Here is a 23,473-nt window from a genome sequence, read left to right as displayed (position 1 = left end):
GGGCACCTTCCCCCCAGCACAAGGCCTGTGACAGCCCCTTCTTTTCAGGGAACAAGTGCTCACGGAAAGTAGCTTGGTTTCTAAGGGGCCTTCACGTGAGGGCCTGTGGTATGGGAGTCATAACTCAGTGGGAAGTGCATATGCAAACACGGGCTGGATTTTGAGGGAATTATTTCCACAGTTGCATAATAATTGTATATTTTTGCCGTGGGACATGCTTCGGTTCACTGATGTTTTTAAAACAAACAAGAACAAGCTAATCACAAATGCAGCCTGAGAAACAGTGCAGTTTGTTTTAGAAGACAGACAAAAATAAATGCAGGGTAGAATAGTAAACGTTAGCTTTTGTGCTAGCGGTAACTCTCCCATTCACGTGATTTAGATGTGAAACATAACACCTTCTGAGAGAATTGTGCTTAGGAAAATAGCAGTAAACAAACACAAAACACAGTCAGGATCGCTCCTCTTGTCACCCACCTGTGATCCAGGAATAAAAATTTCCATTCCAGACTGTGTCTTGACGTGAATTCCTCTAGAGGCTCTTCCACGATGCACATCTCCTGGATGGTGAAGAAAACCAACTTACTGAGAGTTGCAGCTTCACACCTCTACTTCATCTAGATTTGTAAGCTATAAATACACAGTACAGAAAAGATTCATACGCTCCCTGCGAGTTCCAAAGAGCAATCTACCACACTCGTTTCCGTGTCGCTGGTCCCTTTTCCCTCATTGGAGTCATATCTGACCCCAGTTCCTCCCACCCCACCTGATATCTTCACCGCTCCCCCCAGGCTCCCACTGGATGTTGCCTTTGGTGGGCATTTGTCCCCCATTTCTGAGTGGGAAATAAGGCCTGGGTTCTTCCTGGCTTCAAGCACAAATGACACCAGGAGTGAAAGTTTCTCCTGCAGGAGAGTCTCCATCAGTGCTGTTCAGGACAGCCTGTCTGCTGTCCCCTGATGCCCCCCTGCTTCTTGGTACCGCGTACCTCTGGGCCGTGGGCTCAGAAATGCCTTCCCATCACCTCCTCCACCATTCCTCTCTCTGCTGTTGCCCTCAGGGACAGAAGTCTTTTGGGCCACTTTTGGGCCTCTTTGAGAGGAGAAGCTGTCATCAAGCATTCCTTTTATACTTATTAATGCTCAAGAAAGTCATCAAAGTTGTTGGCCGCACAATGGCAAAAGGCTTCATGCATAGCTTCAGTTCCTCTCTCCAGTTTATGCCCAGATCCATGCTGATGCCAAGAATACACCCTACAGTTCAGGAGTTGCTCAGGTGCAATGTGAGAACACTGTTATGTGAAACCGAAGTGCTGATTCTGCTGTGCTCAGCCAGTCAGATGAACAGTTCTGCCTCCATCTGAGAGGAGAGAGTCAGGACGGGGGGTTACGTGACTCATCCAGGTGACCTGGGGAGATCAGCATTTAGGATTTCCTGGGTGCTTTGGCAGCTGATGTCTCCCTATCCTTGGGTCACTTGTCATCACGTGCAGCCCATTTTGATTCTGTGTGCCTTTCAAGATTCTGGCTACCCAGCAATGAGGGAACTGCTTTCAATGTTCTCAGAGAACTATGGCTCTGTCCTCTGCTCCTAGCATGACTACTGTGGTTAGATTAATGGGAGGTGTCCTCCTGCACCCAGCAGGGACCTTGCGTGCTGTCAGGGCCGTGAATCAGTCAGGAGAGCCCCCTGAGTCTCTGTGCAGTGACGGAGCCATGCCAGGCGGCAGTGATTTCATCCAGACCATGTCTCAGATGGGCTTTTTAACCTCTTAACCCCTGAGGACAGGACACCTGATACAGCAGCTCACGTTTGTTAATTAGGGAACCATGGTGTCAGGCATTGGGTTGTGCTGTCTATTCTTTCCAGAAACAACCATTTTACTATGTAGATTTGGGAGGAGGTAAACTGGGAGCAGTGACCTGAAGGCACCAAGGGACACAAATGAGAACCATCTGTGTGCTGTCCCATCAGAGGAACAGAAGACAAACAGCATATCTGCAAAGTGACGTTGCTGTTCCTCACACAACCAGGGTTCACAGCTCCTGTGTGAGAGGGGCAGAAGAGACACCACTTCTGCAGATCCTGACTCACCCTGATAATCCTCTTCACTGGATTTCTGTGCATGAAATGTGATAGCTGTAATCCATTCAATTAGCAAAATTGAGAATTTTGCACACTACCATTTTGATAACTCCAGGAGAGTATGGGATTGAGGATATGCCCTTACCTTTAAAAACTGAGGCGTTGCCAAACGAACAGTGGCGACAAAGCAGATCTGCTTTCCTGGTGATGCTCTGTAAGCCCTGGGAACAGCCTCATCAAAGCCATTGCAGGTGGAGTTAGGCACTGGCAGGACAAAAAGTAGGACCCAGAGTCATGCTTTGTACCAGATCGGCTCTCCCAGCATATTTTGCACACTTGAAGCATACTAGTATTAATTCTATTCACAGAAGTGCTCTAAAAGCTTTTTAAAGCTATATATATATATATATATATGCAAGTCAGTTACATTAGGCAGAAGGGCATCAGAGCTTAACTTCAAGTATGAATCTTAGAGGTTAATCCTGATGAAAATAAGGCCAAACCTTATCAAAGAGCATAAACCATCTTTCTGAAAAGAAACCCCGTACATCCAAATGCTCTTTTTCACCACTCACAATGCAAATATTTGCTGCAGCAAGCCTAGTGTGCACTACTCCCATGAGACTGGGAAAAAGGCATTGGCAAGAGAGGTGGTGGAGGCAGTTCTTCACGCTGTCAGTGGACAAACATGGAGGACCAATGCCAGCAAGGCTTCAACAAGCTAGCAGAGCCTGCCCGGGATCCTCAGCTGATGAAGTGTTTATTCCCGTTCTATTTCTGCTTGTGTTGAAGAAGTACAACGAGTACTCCGTATGTGGGACTATCTGCCAGAACTGGGCATTTTTCGTGGGTCTGCAGGTGTCTCCTAAACACTGGGCAGAAAGAAAAATGGTGTGATGCAGCTCGAGTATGTGTGTTTTTATCTGTCTCTCATGACTGGATGGTTTTTGTGTTGCTTTGCGGGCCTGTTAGTACATCCTGCCATTGAGATGTATTGCCAAAAGAATGTGTTGCCTTACACTTGCCCACAATCCCGTGTTAAAATGACATAACGCAAATTCATCATCCAAGTTTGAGCTGTCTAGGGATGGTAATCCCACTCCCATGGGACTGTAATAAACTGTGTGTTAAGCTGCAACGGGAACTGAACTTGCATTGTCTCCCCTGGGGACAGATGGTCCCATCCAGCAGCCAGAGGTCACCAGTAGGAGTTAATCTAATGTTAATGGTGATTAACGCTAATATGGAGCTCCCTTTTCATTATCCAACTTTACCCACTCTCTTTTCTTTCTGTACCCAACTTTATGAAATAGTTTTCTACAATTTATTTCTTCTGCATAGGGATAAGCACGTCAGCTCCTGTGAAAATGAAGGGTTTTATACCTGTCTGGGGAGGAATTCAATAGCAAATTTTATTCTGGGATGCTTCTGCACCGGGCTTTAGTTCACTGCCATAAATTGTAGAGACTGAAGAAGTCTCAGCTTATTCATCAGATGTGCTTCTGGAACCCAGAAACCTATTGAAAACCTTACCATAACAATACGCAGCTGATAACAAGGATAACAGGGTATAAGACAGTAAAATAAGTACTCTGGGGAGATTTCACACCTGTGATTAACTGACTTAGACCACTGTGTGCACAATATATTGTGCCAAAAGGGAGAAGAAAGATTCCTCATCTGAGAAGGCAGCACAGATGTGAACATCCACAGAGACTGCAGCTCTCTTGCAGAAGAGTCTTGAGGGCATGGCTGACTGGATATTAAGATAAAAAATATGGGCAAAATTCTCTTCCTTTCACCAGCAAAGCATGCTTGCTCTGGGGACTTTCTAGGAATATGAATTCCACTTCTGCTCCTGGGGTTATGTGCATATAAGAGGGCTTCTATAGGATTATTAGCACAAGAGGTGGAAAAAAGAAGGAAGAGTTAGGAGCAGCTGGAAACGGGAGAAGCCTTAGTGAAGAGCTATTGGTTCTGCTCTGATGAGATTATTTCATGCAAGTCTGTTGATTTCTCTAGTCAGTCCTGTTTGAAAATTAATGTTTAAAAATTAATGGTATGGCTATAAACTCACATTAAGGACATCATTGTAAAAAAGTTACTTCCAAGCTTACTACCTAGTACATCATCTGAATTGAAGTCAGTGGGCCAATTTCTCTCTCTACAATGGCCAAGTTCAATAGCAAATGTTTGTAGTCTGGGATCTAAGAAGAATAGAATAGAATAGAATAGAATAGAATAGAATAGAATAGAATAGAATAGAATAGAATAGTTCAGTTGGAAGGGACCTTCAAAGACCATTGAGTCCAACCTGACAACTTCACCAGAAGTTATTGAGGGCATTATCCAAATGCTTCTCGAACACTGACAGGCACAGAGCACCAACACCTCTCTAGGAAGCCTGCTGCAGTCTTTGAGCACCCTCACAATGAAAAAATATTTCCTAATGCCCAGCCTGATCCTTGCCTGGCGCAGCTTTGTGCCATTCCCATCCTGCCATTGGTTCCCAGGAGCAGAGCCTGGCACCTTTGTCTGCTTCTCCTCCTCGGGGCACTGCAGGGAGCAGTGAGGTCAACTCTCAGCTTCCTTCTCTCCAAACTGGACAGCCCAGTGCCCTCAGCCTCTTCTCACAGGACGTGCCTTCAGCCCTGCTACCAGCTTTGGAGCCCTCCTCTGGATGCTTTCACGGACTTTACCATTCTTTTTATACTGTAGAGCCCAGAACTGCACACCATATTCAAGGTGAGGCCACAGTAATGCTAAATATAGTGGGAGAATCACCTCTCTTGACTGGCTGGCTATGCTGTGTTCAGTGGAACCCAAAACATAAGAAATAAAAATAAGATAAGCACATTCAGCCTCCAAAGTTCAGGTATAATACGTTATCCTAGTTATTGAAGCCATGGGCTTGCAAATGACACCAGTTCCAGGAGAACTGCTGGAAGACGAGTGAGTTGCGCCAAAGACAGCAGATGGCTTTTTTGATGTAAGCTGTTTGATGTAAATGGATACGAATCAGAGACATTCTATTCCCAGAAGAAAGCAGAATACATCCCTGAATGTGGCATTTACAAAATAGGATTATATTTCCAAGAAGTAAACACAGTCCTAAAAGGGTAATAATTGTCATATAATATAGCTGTATAGCATTTTTGCAATCTCATCACTGAGAATGTCCAACTTAGAGGCAGTGAAGGAATAAGCCCGATGAGGGCTTATAAGCTCATGAGGAGATGAGGTAGAGCTGGCCTGGCTACATCCAGCCTACAAACTGATCTGTGCTGTTTTCACACACAATTGTCTTTGACAAAGTCCAAAGCATGAAAAGCCTCCATGATGCAGGCAGATAACCACCAACTTGAAATGTGAATCTCAATCTGAAAATAACAACTACCATGACTAAAAGTAACAAATACACGTGACTTGTTTCTGGATTAGTGTCTGCCTGACTTATTTTGTCGATATCTGTTCTTTCCGTAGCTCTATCCGCAAAGCCAATTTGCCTCTTCTCTTGCAGTTGGTCATCAAATTCCAACCTTTTCTGTTTCACAGAATCATAGAATGGTTGCGGTTGGAAAGGCCCTTAAAGATTATACTGTTCCAACGCCCTGCCATGGGCAGGACTGCCACCCACCAGGTCAGGCTGCCCAGGGCCTCATCCAACCTGGCCTTGGGTACCTGGATATCTGTTGGTATCTTTCAAGTGTTATTTTAAAAAAGAGATCTGTACACAAATGTTAAAAAGATATCCTGGTGTAATCTTTTAAACACACGTTCTAAAAATCACACTTTATAATTTGCAGGGTCCACTGGAAAGAAAAACACACACAGCATCCTTAGGCTACAAAGTTCAATAGTGAGCTCTTTGAGAGCACAACAGAGAAACAGTTTACATAGGATGAAGTCTAAGGCTGTGATGATATTTACACTTAGAAGTCTTGGAGTGCTTTTCTCAGAAGGCGTCTGATGCAAATGTGGAGCAGGCTACAACCAGGTGGGGCCAGGTAACAGAGGGCACACGTGTTTCACATTTAAATGATTTAGACAACATATCCTAATAGGGAATTACAAGACTGTGTGAGAAAACTAAATACACAGTCAAAGGTGGACCGGTTGTCTCGTGTTTATCGGTTAGCTGATTGTGCTCCTTGGCATGAGTTCTAATCATTTTTGTGGTTACCGATCAGATCTGCTGCTAGAGCTCCAACACAACTCTTTTGCAGTGGGGGTATTAAATGGCCTGCAAACATCATGTAAGAAGATAGAAATAAACTGATTTGCTTGTACACAGGGTTTAAAAATAAAAGGACCGGGAACATTAAGGACAAGATGTTAAAAATAAGTAATATGTAAAGCCCTTAGCTACCAGAGATAAAAAGATTTTTTGCCCTCAGGGATTCAAATCATGCCACACGAAATGAATGAAAGCATGCTTAAAAAAAAACAGATGACACATTATTCTGTTAATAATAGCACAGCCGCGGGTTGCTCGGTCATCTTATTTTAACTTGAGATGTTTAAAACGTATTCTTTCTGTAAAAGCAAGCTTCTCATTTATGTCATTTTAAAGAAGAAATCCTTCTTTCCTATTTTGCAAGTAGATGCTAATGTTTAAAGAACCAGTTTTAGTGACTGCCAAACAAACCGAATGGTAATTTCAAAGAACATGAGCAAACAGACCAGCACAAAACCAACAGTGTTTCATATGAATGAATTCAGACCGTGGATAAACAGAACATTCAGCAATTAATATATGTAATGAAGAACTCTAAAGTGCTAATGGCAAGCAAGGCTGCGCTCAATAGCTTTGAGTGAACAACAATGACGGTCTCCATACATCACTGTCCATTTGGATCTGCTCTCTCCTTTTTTCTCCTCCTGCTCCTTGTGCTGCCATCCTATGGGGATCTGAACCCCATGCAGACTGTTTAAGACATGAATTTTTTCACTGATGTGCCCACAGAGAGCCTGTTGTAAGCGATGCATGTTGCTAGCTGCAGCTCCTACTACTTTGTTCACAGTAAATAATAATATGTGCCTGTCAGTTCTCATCAAAACATTCATTTCGAGTTATTCTTGTTATCAGATGTTTCTGCATATGCTTGTAGAGGCTCAAGATCAATGTGTCTTCTGTATAAATCTGTTTATTTCCTTCAAAATGGAATTCAGACTAAGTTAATCATTCTGGGAGTGGTTTTTTTTTTTCTCCCTGGCATAATCATTTCCTTGACGGTTATTGTTATCTCTAAGAGACACATCAGCTAACAGTAGAGCTATCTGCTATTATTAGCACCCAGTAACTAGATAATTCCTGAGTTTCCATATAATTGGGAACAAAGATGCACAGTTTTAAATCCCACTATAATATTTAATTACTTGATCGTGAGCTCTTTCCACAAAACAGTTATCTGCTCCTTTAAGAGGAAAACCTCAGGCTTTTTGGCTACAAGGCCACATCTGTCCCTTTAAAGATGCCGGTGGTCTTTTTTGCTTTTGGTAAGCTATTTGGAAGGCAGGCCTCAGGCTTTTCCCCTTTCAGGAGTGTTTAGACAAGTATGTCACCTCAGGAATATGATACCAAAGCCAATATTTGGTTATATGATTGTGAAAGATCTTGTGTTTATAAACAAGCAAACAATTTTTCACAGGGGGGATAAATCCAGAACGCCTTATCTTTTCTTATCAGAGTGAGCTATTAAGCGGCTTTGTAAAATAATTTATTCTCACTTAAACTGACATTTCATACTGGAAGATAAACATTCCTTTCAACTTTTTGGAGAACTGTCTTTATTACTTTCCTCCCCTCTCAGCCCTCAGACAAAAGCCACTACATTACGCACTGGTAACGCTGACCTGAGTCTGCCCCATACCACATCCTGCTGTCGACAAGAGCAGCGGTGGCACTCAGTTCCCTCAGATATCTGATGGATTCAGCTCTCCAGCCTACAGCAAAGGCCTCAGTTAACTGAATGGAGATAGTCCTGGGACAGATGTGGTCTTGGGCACCCTGCTCTGGGTAGCCCTGCTGGTGCAGGCCAGAGGGACCCAGTAGGCCCTGCCAGCCTCAGCCATCCTCTGAGTTTGAGATTTAAGCACTCAGAATACTGGAAGGCATTCCTATTTGAAACAAACCAAACCAAAACAACAACAACAAAAACAAAAGAAAACAAAAAAACCAACCGACAAAAAAAAAAAAACCAAACCAAAAACCAAAAAACCCAACACCCTGTAATCTTTTCCTCTGTGAGCAACCAGGCCTTTCTCAACAAAAGAGATGGATCTCAGCCCTCCTCTTCTGAGTGGCCCAAAGGCCATATCTCTAGGGACTTCTCAGTCTTCTTGTCAGGTTACAGCCCTGCTTTTCTCATTGAAGCTTAATTAATGATGATTATATAATCCTCCCAAATGGAAAATCAAATCTCTTGTATTTGATTTAGCACAGGCAGTGACTCATGCAGTTGCTCGGCACAGCTTGCACTGTTGCTTGGCTGCTCGGTCCCTCTTGCCTGGGCACAGCTAATTCAAGGGGGTTCACTCCTGTGCAGGTAGCTTGTGCCACATCCCTGGTGCAGAAACAGCTGCCAAAATGCCTGTGCAGTAGGTATCACAGAGCACACAACCATGCCCAGAACCAGCCTAAGTGGATGCTGCTGTGTACCTGGCTTCAGCCGAAGCAGCTCCTCTCGCTTCCAGCTATAGCTAAGCAGAGAGCTCTAGGGACAGTGTTCTTCTGAAAGACTGAACACATGCCGGCAGCAATGTGAACTTCACCGGCAGTGTCTGAGAGCTGCATGTGCATTCCCCTGCCCTGCACCATCTCTCCTCCGAGTTGGGGGAAAGCTACTCCTACCCAGGCTCCGTGTAGGCTACACAAGGTCTGGATCCCCAGCAGCAACCCTGGTGACAAGTCACCATGGTATAAATCAGGCATTTGTTCTGCTTTAGCAAAAAAATAAATCTCACTGGCATCTCAGTGTTATAGTAAAACAGCCTTTAAAGCTGAAGAGGGAATTAGCCCCACAGCTCCTGATGAAGTTAGGGAGAGCAGCTAAGCCCCTAAGACTGTCTAAGTCTCAGTCCTTCAATTTAATCCATTCAAACCCATCCCTATATGATGTTCTCGGCCATAAGTCACAGTGTGATTAACAGAGAAGATACGAGGGAGGAGGGATGGACTCTGAGACCCCAACACACATCACCCTCTTCCCATAAGTATTGCTGTTATGTCGGCAATGAAAAAGAGTAAAACAAGTCTGAGAAAAGAATTCAAGGGAGGTTATGTAAAAGGTTATATAGAAGTAGGATAAATCTAGTGACATTTCTGTTAAAGACACCAAAAATGTACCTACTCATACTTCAAAACACTCAATGAAGGTTGAGAAGAAGAGGTTAGGACTGTCATTAGGACCATCCCTACCATGACACTAGGTCAGTGGGAATGGGACATCTTAGTGTTCAGGGGAGACCCTGTGCTGGGGCAGCAGGGTCATGTAGACAGAGAAGGCTCAGGAAATGCTGAGCAAATTGCAGAAAAACAAAGGTAAAATTTGGCATTGGACAGCTAAAGGGAGCAGCAGAAACTTGTATTTAGAGAAGAACATCCTGTATCCGTCTCCCATGCGTAAAAACATGCTCACACTTCTACTGCTGTGAAAAGCTACAGGGAAAAGCATTCTTGAATACATTCATAAGGAACATCTCCAGCTAATTAAGCTTAATTTGCAATTTCTGTGCTCTGCTACCTCATTTTTTTATCATAGCCTAGCCTCTGCAATGGGGAGAGGGAGCACCATCTCACAGACCAGGACAAGTGCCATGCCCTCCCTCCTGACCAGAGTCCATCTGCAGCAGATCAGGGAGAAATTGGAAGAGGTGACATGAAATGGAAGATTTGGAGAAAAGTGGCACATGGAAGAAAAAGCAGAAAATTGAAGCAGAAAGCATGCATCTTATTTGTGAGCTATAAGCTGGGGTCCTTGCAAAATGATTCTGTGCCTTCTGAAATCAATATGCTCGCATTTAGTTTGTGTGCATTAAGCTAGGGGAGATATCTGGAGCAGCAGAAAAATGCAAGTTGTATCTTTCTTCTGAGAAATAGCCACTGATCCAAATGCAGGGATGTGAAATCTCTGGCAGGGATGAGGGCAACGTTAAAGTCACATGAAAATAAAAGGCTGAGAATCCTTGAGAAAATGGATCAGAAATTCCCCCGGTAGAAACGTATCCATATGAGTCAGCACCTGAAATCCAATTTCTGCTCTAGAAAACAGAACAGCTTGGCGTGTGCGTCTGCCACGCGGCCGCATTTCGCTCCATTCAAACTAGAAAGCATACAGGCGGTTGCATCTTTATACAAATACAGCCCCAAACCGTATGGCACCGAGTAAGAAATACATGCCTTCATGCTGCACGTAGGTTTCTATTCTAGTCGCGTGGCTCAAGACCAGAAAGTTAAATGGGGACAGGGACATTTCTTCACAGTGTGGTGTGCGGTTTTTGGAAAGCACAGTGGGGAATTTTTGCTGAGGATGACCTATTTGGAGCAATACCAGCAACTTTTGAAATGCCACTCCAGAGTTCAATCAGACAAGTAACTACAGCGAACTCGAGCAGGCAGGAGAGGGGAAAGCGATAAAGGAATATTTCATTTCTGACACTAATAGCCGTGGAGCAATCTGTTTGTTAGCGAGCACGTGAGCTAGAAACCTGCCCCTCGTCCCTTGAAAGATGGTTTCTGAAGGATGACCATGCTGCAATGTGGGCTGTACCGAGTGCATTTCTCTCGCTGTGCTGTGGTATCAGGCTCTGCGGTGCTGGGTAGGAGTGGGAAATGGCAGCCTGAGGGGAGGCCTTAGGGCACCGCACTGTCACCCTTCCCTACAACGGCTCTGTGGGGATGAGAGGGCAAATCTGGTAGGCTATTGCCTCTGGCACAGGCTAGGATGTGTGTTCCACGTAAGCCAGTAGATAGGGTGGCACTCCTCTTGTGTAGCTAATGGGTATGGCCGTAGCTTGCAGTACCGGGGAGCACAACCCAACCCTCCACTGGCGCTGGCAGTATTTGCAAATTTGCCCAGTGTCCAGAGCAAACAAAGGGCACAAACAACAGGAACTGACAATTTTGGCCATTTCTCATCCAGCTTTTGAAAATCAGCTGTCAGATCCACGCGAAGTGAAATCTGCCCCACAACATTACAAACAGCCCTCTCAGTACAAGCCTGTGTTGTTCAATGGAGCAATACTTACAGATCATTTTACATAGCTAAAGTAACATTTATACAACGATTAAAGCTTACCATTGCTGTAAGACCGAAAATTTCCTACAAATTTTATGTATTCATATGTTGGAAATTCCTTTGGGTTCAAACTTCCTCTCAGAAGATGACAATAAAACTCTAGTTCATTGTCAGCTGGATTGTTAAAAGAAGAAGAAGAAGAAATAAATATACTATTGAAGCTAAACACAACCCCAATCTTGCAGCACAAGAGCAGTGTATTACCACTCAGAGTCCTACACACCAAGGTGCAATAAGTGGCAGGGCCAGAGCCTCTGCAAGAGCTCTGGGTGCAGCTGACCTCTGTGGGCCTGTTCTCTTACAGAGTCTTCACCATAGCACTGACAAAGCGTTGGTATGCTGAGGTAGAGAATGGGATCCTACAGCTATGGCCTTTTTTTCTGTTTTGGTTTTTCATGACTCACAGCTATTTTACATCTTGTGCTGGAAAACTATGCCTAATTATTTCAAAAAAATCTATTAAATTAACTTCAGCATATTAACTATGAGCTGCAAGGTTTATGTATGCAGTAGATTAAGCAGCTGTACATCTGACATTATCATGTGATTTCTGCTTTCCTTCATCTTACCTCCTGGAGTGAATAAGGTTGAGGCAAATAAAAGGATTTTTAAGAAAAATAAATTCAATTTGAAAAAGAACTATGATGATTTTACAGCTACTTTTCAACTATAGTGCAAAACAAAGGTATGCACCGCTAGCATATCTCTGAACGGCATCATATTTTAACGGGCTGAAATATCAATTAAGACGTGATTTGTCTCAGGCAAACTGTTACCACTGGCTAACCTATTTTCCTCAGCTGTCTCAAAAGATGCTATATTTAATAATTAACACAACTGCAAGTAGACTTAGCCTACAAAATAAATGCAACGAGTTTAATTTAAAAATAGTACCAAAGGGTCATGCCAGGTGGCAAGATCTCTTTGAAATGCTATGAGCATAAGCAAACCAGCTCCTTCTGTGAGAAGCTTTTTATCCTACCCACGCTTTTTGATTTACTGGAAAAGATAAAATAAAACTTACTTTTTAGGTAATCCGATGAGGCAGAATCTGTCATAAGCATGCAGGAAGATAACATCTTATAAATTTCTGAATGTTCTTGTTCCGGGAGGAAATTTAACAAATTCTGATCCAAGACATCACACTGCGAAAACAAACCAACAGAAATATTGAGATTAAACAGCAATGTCACAACAAGCATCACCATGACATTCACACTGCATGACGAATCCTTCCTCCAGGAAATGTTCTGACATCATTTGTAGCACTGGCAGTCCCCTAGGTTGGGGAATTGGTGGCCAAGAAGGCCAATGGCATCCTAGATGGTACCAGAAATAGTGCGGCCAGCAGGAGCAGGGAGGTGATCGTTACTCTGTACTCAGCACTGGTGAGGCCTCACCTCAATGCTTTGTTCAGTTTTGGGCCTCTCACTACAAGAAAGACATCAAGGCCATGGAGCGTGTCCAGAGAAAGGCAATGAAGCTGTGATGTGTCTGGAGCACAAGCCTGATGGGGAGCAGCTGAGGGAACTGGGGTTATTCAGTCTGGAGAAAGGGAGGCTCCGAGGAGACATAATCGCTCTCTACAGTGACCTGAAAGGACGTTGTGGAAAGGTGGGAGTCAGCCTCTTCTCCTGCAGAACTAGAGATAGGATGAGAGGGAATGGTCTTAAGTTGCACCAGGGGAGGTTTGGATTTGACATTAGGAAGAATTTCTTCTCAGAAAGAGTGGTGAGGCAGTGGCACAGGCTGTCAGGGAGGTGGTGCAGTCACCATCCCTGGAGGTGTTCAAGAGCCGTGTGGATGGGGCACTGAGGGACGTGGTCAGCGGGCATGGTGGGGGTAAGCTGACAGACTTAGATGATCTTAGTGGTCTTTTTCAGCCTTAACGATTCCATGAATTCATGGTGCCACCAGCACAAGCCCTGTGGAACTGAAAGTCCAGGCGTTTCCAGCCTTGTGGCCAGAGGGTAGGAACCCAAAATGCATCCAACACCAAGCAAGAGCTATTCACTGGTGACTAGGGAACAGAAAGAGGTATCCACTTCTGTACAGGGCCATGACTGGCCCATGATGGATAAGACAAGAGAATGTCACAAGGTTGCCAAGAAAAAAATCTCCCTGTGTTTGGTGCAGTGACCAACATAATGCCTCACAAGCCTACCTGAAAGGAAGTTGTGAGATAAAGTAACCCTCTAACGACATTAACTTGCACTCACCTCACTGGAGACTACCTAGGGCTGAGCTGACATACTGACACAGCTCTGTGTGTCATCAGAGCAGCTGCTAGCAGACTGCACATTTGTGCTGAAAATGTGTTAGCCCTGTATGAGACTGGCAAGTTATTAATCATCATCATTTATTCATGTATTTACTTAAGATTATGCTTTGGTTTCCCCCTGCTTTCCACCCATGCCTGCTGTTCTCTATGTAATTCCTATTTAGGGTAGGGAAATGCAGTGAATATACTTTGTAAATTAGAGTGGGACAGTTTGTACCCTTACGTTGATGCAATAATATATTAATTTATTCAATTACAAGTATTTATTAAGCACGCTTGCTACTTGGATACTCCTTTGGTGAAGAATACTTGAAAATTATTTTCGTGACTTCAATATGTACCTCTTTAATACACAACCCATTGATATTGCACGTGGTACAGTTACATATAAATATTCACTTTATAGTCACACAAAATATATTACATTGTCCACGTAATTTTGAGACTATGAAGCAAGAGTATCTGAAAGGAAACTGCTGTGCTGAGTGCAGTTCAAAGCTTATGGCACAGTCTTGGAAAAGTAATTTTCCTTCCCATTCCTTTTCTAACTGTAAATGGTAGATAATGATGCTTATCCACCAGTCTCACACAGGTGTCATGAGGGTTAATTACTCTCTCATCCACTCAGCAGTAGCTGTGGGGGGGCTGGAAGGACCTGCTCACTGCTAGATGCAGGCCATCTCTGCACCTGATGTGGGCTGTCACTGCTCCTCACATTCACTACTGCTATGTTGGTGATCTTGGGTTGCACTTCCAGAGGCGCCCAGTGCCAGGACAAGAGGCCATGGGCACAAACTGGAACGCAGGAAGTTCCTTCTGAACACCAGGAGCACTTCTGTGCTGTATGGGAGACAGAACACTGGCACAGGCTGCCCAAAGGCAGTGCGGTCTCCTCCTTGGGGATCTCCACAGCCCTGGGCACCATGCTCTGGGTGGCTCTGCTGGAGATGTGTTGGGCCAGAGGGATGCAGAGGACCCTGCCAGCAACAGCCAATCTGTGGTTCTGTGCTGCCCTTTGTCTCCATATTGTCATCTAGTGCTGCAGTATCCCTTCTGTTTAGGGACAGGACAAAACAGATAGAATCTACTTCACATATTTCGCAGCTCTTGCAATTGGAGAGGTCAGGCACACCTGTGGAGAAATGCACAGAACACTTTCTGAACCTCATCCAACTCAGGAATACAACAGTATTCTTGAATCAATATGCCAATCAGGAACCTATTGACAGGCCAAAAATAAAGAGGGGAGTAAATATACCAGAGTCTCACTGGAGCTGTAGGAAATGTCACGCAAGCTCCTTCTGTACCAGACCCGAAGAGCGGCCATCTGGTGCCATGACAAAAAGGTGACAGGAGAGGGGAACAAAATGTAATCACCACAGACAAAAATGCATGGGTTGGAGGGGAAAGTCTGCAGCTTTGCCCAATTGCTCTGCAGTGGGCACCTCTGTAAGCCCTGATGTTTAACTAAAGCACCCACCACTGTCCTTGGTCAGCCAACAGGTGCAGCACTTTCTGCCTGAGTCCGGGAGAAAGGAAGCAAGCAGTGCTTCCTCCTGTGGGCTGGAAACCGGCACTCTGCCATCTGCATTTAGCTGTTTTGTGAAGCAAAGCTGGTAAGAAGAAGCAGGGGTGACCCCCTTCCCAAGGCCTGCATGCTTTCGGGGGTGTAGTGTATCAGCTGATGCTAAATGCTTTGAGTTGTGACCAGACTTACAGTAGTTCACTTCACTTTAACTACAGTCAGTCTAACCACATTAGCTTAACCTCTCTTCACATCAGCTGACCCTGGGAGAAGTCTCCAAATCTTGCAATAATAGACTATTTAGATTTACCACAGGGGCAGCTGGTGTCTGAAAACGCTCCATGGAACTTAAGGAAGCTGAAGAAAAGAGAATTGGATACATTTGCTCTCAGCACCAGGGTCTTCCATGATTTTAATGAAAGAAAATACATCACATTTGTGGATAGGGGTCCCCAGAGAGCCCTGCTTTGCGTTCTGCCCGACTGTGCCTTCCTTTCTGTGGTCAAAGCAGCAGATTTACACAGTATCTCTTTTTTTCCCCTGCACCCACAGAGGAGTAAGAATTGTGTCCCTCCAACAGTGACTGAATGTCGCTTACCAATAGATTCTGGAGGTAAACAAAGTAAGTGATGTAGATATCCCAGATAGCGCTCTGATTAGTTTTAGAACTTCAGAAGACAAATAGAAAGGACAGCTGAAATTTCCCATGAGCCCCACAGTGCACATGGGCACGTGACTTGCACACCTCGGGCTGGTAGAAGAAGCCAGCTTGCACAGCATACTGCACAGGTACAGATTGGTGGGGCAGGGTTTGTCACTATTGCTCTGTCAGCCCTGAGGTCCATGGGACTTCTGCTGCTGCCTCCAGGCTGGTTCCCAACTCTGGCTGCTGTATGCTGCTTTGATGGGAGCAGTTATGGAGGTAAGCTTGCTGGTTTTTGGGAAGGGCCTGACATCAGTGGTCCTCCTGAAGAGATAATTTTCTGCAGCAGATCCACCATGTCCACTAAGACCAGTGTTTGCAAAGAGAGGGCTGCCCCCCACCAGCTCAGGCTGCCCAGGGCCCCATCCAACCTGGCCTTGAGCGCCTCCAGGGATTGGGCACCACAGCTTCTCTGGGCAGCTGTGCCAGCGCCTCACCGCCCTCTGAGTAGAGAATTTCTGCCTAAAATACAACCTAAATCTCCTCCTTTTATTTTAAAACCATTCTCCTTTTGTCCTAGCACTATCAGATAGTGTAAAAAGTCGTTATCCCTCCTATTTATACGCTTCCTTCAAGTACTGGAAGGCTGCAGGGATGTCTCCCAGGAGTCTTCTCTTCTCCAAGCTAAACAAGCCCAGATCCCTCAGCCCTTCTTCATAGGAGAGGTGCTGCAGCCCCTCTGATCATTTTAGTGGCCCTCCTCTGGACCCGCTCCAACAGCTCCACGTAAATCAGTAAGTGTATGAAAACACAGCAGTTTGCATGCAGGACAGCATTCTCTCTGCCTTTGATTTGAAGACAAATGTCAGAAAATAGTCAACCACTGGGTTCTCAACTGTTGACGATTAAAGAAAACTGGAGTAGATAGATTCAGTTCAATCTGTTGTTGCATAGCAATATTCTTGCATTTACCAGGAGCTGCCGCCTTTCATCAAGTTCCTTTCGCCTTAGAAGAAAATAATTTTTGTTCGTACTGCAGGAAGGTGTGTGTGTGAAATACATTTGGCTGGGTGGAAAACATAGCACGTATTTGGTGAAAAAGTAAACGAGAGAAAAATAATTGTAATTTTCCGAAGAACATGGGAATGGTGGCGATGAAATAATGATTTGGCAGGAATTGTTTTCTCCTGGGCACGCATTTATTTGAGTCTGAGCTACTAAAAAATGAGTGTTTGGATTAATCCCTCATTACTGCACCATTTCTCCCAGAGCAGCCTTAGCAACAGGAGCAGGGTCCGGCGCAGCTGCTCTCTGCTGCATTCACGGCAGCATCTCCACAAGCAGCTCAGGTAAGGGAACAGTTGCCAGCTACCTCCTGCCCCTCTGAGTGCAGTGGGGTTTACGTCTTTTACCTCCCTGGAGCAGAATAAGGCCCTTAACAAGCTCCTTGCCGGGCTGAACTGGCTTAGAAATCAGAGATGGAAAAGATCAGCCAGGTCAACCCATCCCTCCCATGGCCAGAGGATTCCCACAGAGCTTCCTCCATTCAAACCCAAGCGCCTCATAGCAACAAAAAGTTGAAGTGCATGAATCACGCTGAGAGGGAGCAGAGGCGATCAACAGCAGTGACTGGCATAATGTAGGGACAAAAACTCTCTCTGCGTTTGCAAGACAACATCCCCTCACCCCACCTCCCACCCTCCTGCGTCTGTTCTTAACACGGCAGGGCCCAATCCTATGGTTTTTAGTAGAGTTACTCACTGGTAAATGCCCTAGAAGAGGTGTGATGCTGTCAGACACGTAGATGATGCTCCCACCTGTGGTTACTGCTATGATGAAGCCGTCCAATGCCTAAGGAAAACATGCAAGTGGAAAGTGCTTTAGTAGGGAAGAGGGGGGTAAACAGCATGTCTCGCTGCATGTTGATCAAAACTGTTTTACTTCAGCACTGTATTGTTGTTGAGTCGTAGGAACGTTATCTCATGCTGCAGAACAGTAATTCTCAGATTCTACAGTCTGATTTAACTTTTACAACACTCTTTGTAGTCTAGCGAAACCTACCATTGAAGCAACAAAGGGCTCACAGGAATATTTCATGTCTCGGTTTTTAAATTAATCACACATTTTAATAATGCAAAATGACTAAGACTGGATCCCTTGGAAGTTATTAAAATGAACATTTGAGCTCTGTGTAAATATCAAAGGACGATGAAAGGATGCAGTCCTATCTCAAAATGGTAGTTCTCTGCAAAACCCATAAATCTCAGTTTGTATTAATGTAACGTTGTACATTACTGGGCTTTCATGTAAGTAAAAGCAATGCAAATGATCAAATAATCCTTAGTCTGACTTTTAATTGAGTGATTTATTCTAAAGGTCACGGTACTGGATTACTCATTCAAAGAGAAATTCCCCCTTCTGCAGAGCTCCTTCCCCACTCGGGTCCCACCTTGCGGTGAGCCCCTTCATGCCCAGCACTGAGGGGAATGTCTTATCCCTGTCCTCAGCACAGCAGCAATTTCACCTTCAAAATTGGTTCCTTCTTTATTCTGAGCTGCAAAGCTTGGAGATCAATCTCCGCCTAAGTTAAACCCAAGTAGATTTCCAGATTTAAAGCAACGTTTCACCTACTCTGAGCAGAACACCTCAGAAATTCACAGTCGACAGCAGGTGCTCAGAGACAATATTAAAGCCTCATCATGACCGAGGAACCACAGGCAAAGTGCCTTCAGGTGGAATGGGTCAGTGCTTTCTCTGCCAGGTCACAGGTGACCTAGAGCTGGTGCTGACTGCCCTACTGGAGCAGCATAAGTGCCATGAGCAGGACTGAAAATTTCAGGTGTACTCCAAAGACAGGTGTGTGGCCAACAGCCCCGTGGTGGTGGTGCTGGGTCACAAACCCTCCCTGCAGATCTGGGCACCCCTCCAAGACAGGCTTGGATCCTGCGAGCTGCAGAACATCCTTCTCCCCTGCTGACTTCAATGAGGGTAAGAATTCTGAGAACACTAGAAATGCTAATTGTTTGGTAAAAAAAAATAGGAGAGCACAAAGCCTTGAATAAAGACACAAACATATGTTCCTTTTTCCAGAGAATGCTGAGCACCCACAACTATTTAAGTCAATGGGAATCTGCTGGTACTACAATCCTTTGAAAAGCAGGTCAATAACTTACACCCCAGCAGAAGAGTATGTGTTTAGCATCTCTGAAAACCCTCCAGCTGCTATAGTTAGTTTGATTTTGTTAATCTAAGTGCAGAGGATATGTTTTTCCTTGGTATAGTACATTCAAGCTGTTTTCTAAAAGGCATGATATCTGTTAACTCTCAGAAGAGAGCAGTGGTTTCACAAGGCAGCTGGATCTGCATGTTACTATGGTGAAGAATGGTTTTTTTAATTTTTTTTTTAATCGAGTCTTTATTTCATATCCAATGCAAATCGTACAAAGTGACTCATGTCAGACTTTCGTGGTAAAGTCAAGTTAATGTGTGCATACATAATTCTGTGTTTATTTACTTGCAGTCCCCTTCCAGCGTGAAGATGGCATGTGGCTCATCAAAGCTTTCCCTACTGCAACAATCATGGATGGATCAACAGATCTTGGTCCTCACTCGCGTGTAATTTTCTTACTGTTCATTCAGTAAAAAGGGGCTGTTTTCAGGAAAGCTGACGTAGTTCTGTGGTTAAATACGACTCCTTTGAGTCAATGCTTGAAAAAATCCTTCCCATTCTTTGATAACAAAACGGGAAGAACTTTGAGAAGTCTTGTCCAAATGCTAATAAAATAAGATTAAAGGAAAGGCAAAAAAAGAAAAAAGAAGTGACTACTGAACATCTGTCTCAGTAGGACATTCCAATACCCAACATCAACTTGAAGGGCATGGAAACTCACAGTAGCAGGAAGGTGTTTTATGAACTAGGAAGCTTGAAAGCAAGTGTTTTTTACTTTAAAACTGTGCAGCTGATACAAGCAGAATCAACAGTCAAGACGTCTACCAATGCATTGGTTCCGGAGGGAACTGTTCTAATGCAGACTGACGGAGCAATGTACATCATGCTCCTGAGCACCAAACTGGGAGTCAGTGGTCATGGGTACAGTGTGAGCGAAGCATCTCTCAACCCTGAATCTGGAGGATTCCATCACAGTCAACTTCAGCATGTTTACTATGGGAGAAGATCATTGTTAAAGAAGGTTCTAGCTGTTACTAAGAGAAAAGTACATTTTAGCAGCTCATTTGCATTTCATCTCAAACGTGCATAAACGCCATTGAGTCACCTCCCTTCAAATCCCAGCTAGTGTTAAAAGCACCTATGGTGTAATTTAAAGATAATTTAAAACCTATCATTGCAAAATAACCCCGCTCTCTATTAGAATAAAAAGTGTTTGATAAGGGCCTGGAAATTCATTATAGTGGAAGTATTAACTGCATCAAGTCTGCAGGAGCTGTCAGGTTTTATCTGGTTGTGCAGCACCTAGCACTAAAGGGACGCGACACTGCTGCTTTGTAGGTGCTACTCTTGCATAAATATTAATAATAGTGCATTACGAGATCAGGAGATAAACTGCCGCATGCCCTTTCCCTCACCCCTGGTGGTGAAAATAAAATGTAATCTGTGATTCAAATCTCTCTTTTGGATTGCATTTCTTCGAGCTCTGTCTGCACCTTTGCAGGGTGCTGCAGCAGCAGTGCTGCTGGTGCAAGGGTGAGCAGCAGCGCCATGTGCCAACTCTCAGCCCTTAGCTTGGTGGGCAAACACAGTGGTACCTGAAACCTCTTTTGGAGCTGCGAACCACGTTTTATGCTAGGAGCATGGGCATTTCCACAACTGCTAGGCAAAATTAGCAGAGCCGTATGCATGTTCACCTCCAACATCAGCTGGGTGAATTCCTCGTTGCTGAGAAATGAAGGCTTCCAGTCCTGCTGAATTTCTGAAATCTCCGTCTGTGCCGACACTTCTAGACAAATAAAACATTGCATTTTTTAAAATTCAGAGAAACTGGTATTTTGCAAGGCTATATAGGAAAGGGTAGAAATTACCCGTGGATTCAAAAATTTCATTTTTCAAGTAAGGGTTTTGCATAGAGAGAGAGAGAGAATAATGACTGCCTAAACTGGGCCCAAGCCTGAATTTTTTTCCTCTGTTTTTATTGAACTCAGCTTGAACCAGGTTCTGTGGGAGCTTGTATTCACCTAGCCGTTGGCATCAGTCAGCATTACTAAAGTATTGCCCAAAAGAGAAAAACATTTTGCACAAAGTTAAGATCAAGATGAGGTTTGGCTCATGCCAAATTGGTATTTACAATGTGCTGCTTCAAAATTAGGACACCCAGGAGCTGGAGTTCAGCCTACTGCGTCAAATGAGGAACAGCAAGAAAATCCCTTTCGGAGAAGACCCAAAGCCCCATAACCCCAAACACCAGAGGAACTCCTCCATTCACCAAAATGCAAGTGATACATGGGCATTGCATCACTTGTATTTTGGGAAATGTAAGAGTTGAAGCGCTGGGGTTTCCTCCCAAATCCTGTCTGAAGGGGGTCTTCCATGCTCGTGCCCTCATAGGCATCCTCCATGTCCACATGGATGGTGCCCATGAGGATGGCCCTGCTGTAAGCAAAGCCCGTGGATGAGTGGTGCCTGAGTGGAGTGCAGGCACACCAGAGTGACAAATCATGACAGAGCAGTGAAACGTGGCACCGTACCAGGGATAGCTGGGTGAACTGTGGTAAGCTCCAAAAAACAGCGACTTGTGCTAGCTTTGCCTGACAGCTGCGTGACCAGACTTGTCAGACAATGTTATGGGGTAGATCTTACGATTTACCGGTGCTGTTTTTGTTCACTGCTCACTCTGCTTCTCCAAACGGGCTTCGTCATTCAGTGCTGGTAGCGAGGGGATGCTGAGTGCAGCCTGCCTTTTCCTTCCAGCACCACCTACTAATTAATCCTATTGATTAACACTTACAGAGCACGCAATACCCAATGCTCCTTATTCCAAGCACATAGGCAAACTGGCCAGGGAAATGAAAATGGCTCAGCGCTATTAAAGAGAGTAAATTTATAACGCTGCCTATGCATATCATCTCCTAGAAATAAATGAAAGCTCCGTTGCAGGTTTACGAGTGGAGGCACAGTGAGTTCAGCTTGCTGTCTGCACTGCTGGGGCTGTCATGGGCAGCTGGGATGGTCTTACGTGGAGATATGAAAACCAGACGAAAGGAAAGTAGAGATCAGCCCCAGCCAGATTTGTATTACGTAGTCTCAAAATAGAGGATGCTTTCAGCTAGGGAAAGCTGATATACACAAAACATCAACTACTAGAAGAATTACTTGAGATTTGGGAGATTCTGTGGATTATAAAGAAAGAGACTGTTTACAAAACCAAAAATTCTAAAAATTGACCTGCTCCTCTGTTATAACTAAAATCTTGGTTTAGCCTACTAAGTGAAAGGGAAATACGATTGAATAAAGCAGATCCAAACTACTCTGAAGATAATCAACATTTTTAAACGGTGATGCCTCGTATTATATTGTGTGACTACTAATCTAGTTTAAAAATAGATAACATTTACTGTTTCTAGCGAGTGCACAAAACCAGTCACAATTTGACCCAATTTCCGTGGAAGGATTTATGACTGTTGGATTTCTTTTACCCAGTTGTTCTTCTAGAAATGAAGTGCCCTTTGTAGTAAATCATTTGGGCTATCAGCCACACTTGTCTACACTTTTTCAAGACTTGTGTGATTGCTCTTTGCTTGGCTTTTATAACTGAGCATACGCACACTTGGCTTTACTCTGTCTTGGGTAGCTAAAAAAAAATATGTTACTACTATCACTTTTAAATAAATATATAAAATAAATATATACAATTATCAAACTTTGAGATGCCCCAGTCATGCTTTTCCATATGAAATCACCTTGTCTAGGGCAAAAAAAAATTCTTTAAAGTGAAACTTTGCTCTGACAACAGAATCACTATATTTATTTCCTCAGCAAGTTTGGCACTTGCAACTCCATTATGTTGGGAGTTACGATACAAGAGTTGCTGTGCTCTTTTCCACTTCCCGCAGATCACTTCCAGAGTGGGAGATGTCCGACGAGCGAGGTGAGCCTGGTGGTGCAGTGCATCAGCCATGAGAGCCCTCTCCACTTTGTGGAACCAGGGATGTTCCCCATAGTCGCCTGCTAAATTCTCAGCCTCTTCCTCATGGAAGAAGAGCAGGAGGACCCCACGTCAGTCCTGATTTATAGAGAAGCACTTCATCAGTCTTTTTGGTGCTGGAGGATGTGCACACATCAGGGGGCCTTCCATGTGTGCTGACTGGAAACAAGACCAATGGGAATAGAGCAGTAGGGCAGGGGATTTCTGCAGCGAGGGAACCTTTCTGAGACACTTCACTGACACTCTGTTTGCAACCTAAAACAAGCTCCTGCCTTTCCAAGGCCAAAATGCATGCAACTGCGTGCTCTACAAATATGACATAGCTTTCTGCTTGGGTAAACCAAGCAAAGCTTTCTGTGGACGCAGTTTGCTGACACTGACTTCAAAAAACTGGGGCCTTTCCTGGTCTGATTTTTCTGCTCACTGTGGAAATTGAGTCCTTCAGAGTCCACTGAGGAGCAAGGGCTGATCAGACTGTTTCCT

The 23,473-nt window shown here is 44.3% G+C and overlaps 1 protein-coding gene across 8 annotated transcripts in view; it reads right to left on the bottom strand.

Annotated features, from left to right (window-relative positions):
- Positions 1-23,473, bottom strand: part of NPAS2 (neuronal PAS domain protein 2) — a 98,055-nt gene that overhangs the window by 20,745 nt on the left and 53,837 nt on the right. For 7 of the 8 annotated variants that reach the window (XM_015277677.4, XM_015277679.4, XM_015277680.4 and 4 more), the window contains 6 exons: positions 20,697-20,788; positions 17,595-17,684; positions 12,409-12,529; positions 11,385-11,498; positions 2,231-2,349; positions 478-560 (listed from right to left, as the gene is read on the bottom strand). In XM_015277677.4, the coding sequence (XP_015133163.1) occupies positions 478-560; positions 2,231-2,349; positions 11,385-11,498; positions 12,409-12,529; positions 17,595-17,684; positions 20,697-20,788 (619 nt within the window). The remainder of the gene's footprint in view (positions 1-477; positions 561-2,230; positions 2,350-11,384; positions 11,499-12,408; positions 12,530-17,594; positions 17,685-20,696; positions 20,789-23,473) is intronic. The other variant, XM_015277681.4, reaches the window with a different exon arrangement.

This window comes from Gallus gallus, chromosome 1 (assembly GCF_016699485.2).
Source record: "Gallus gallus isolate bGalGal1 chromosome 1, bGalGal1.mat.broiler.GRCg7b, whole genome shotgun sequence".
NCBI classification, from domain to species: Eukaryota; Metazoa; Chordata; class Aves; order Galliformes; family Phasianidae; genus Gallus; species Gallus gallus.
Note: the sequence above shows the minus strand (reverse complement) of the source record. Positions and strands in the feature narration are given on the sequence as shown.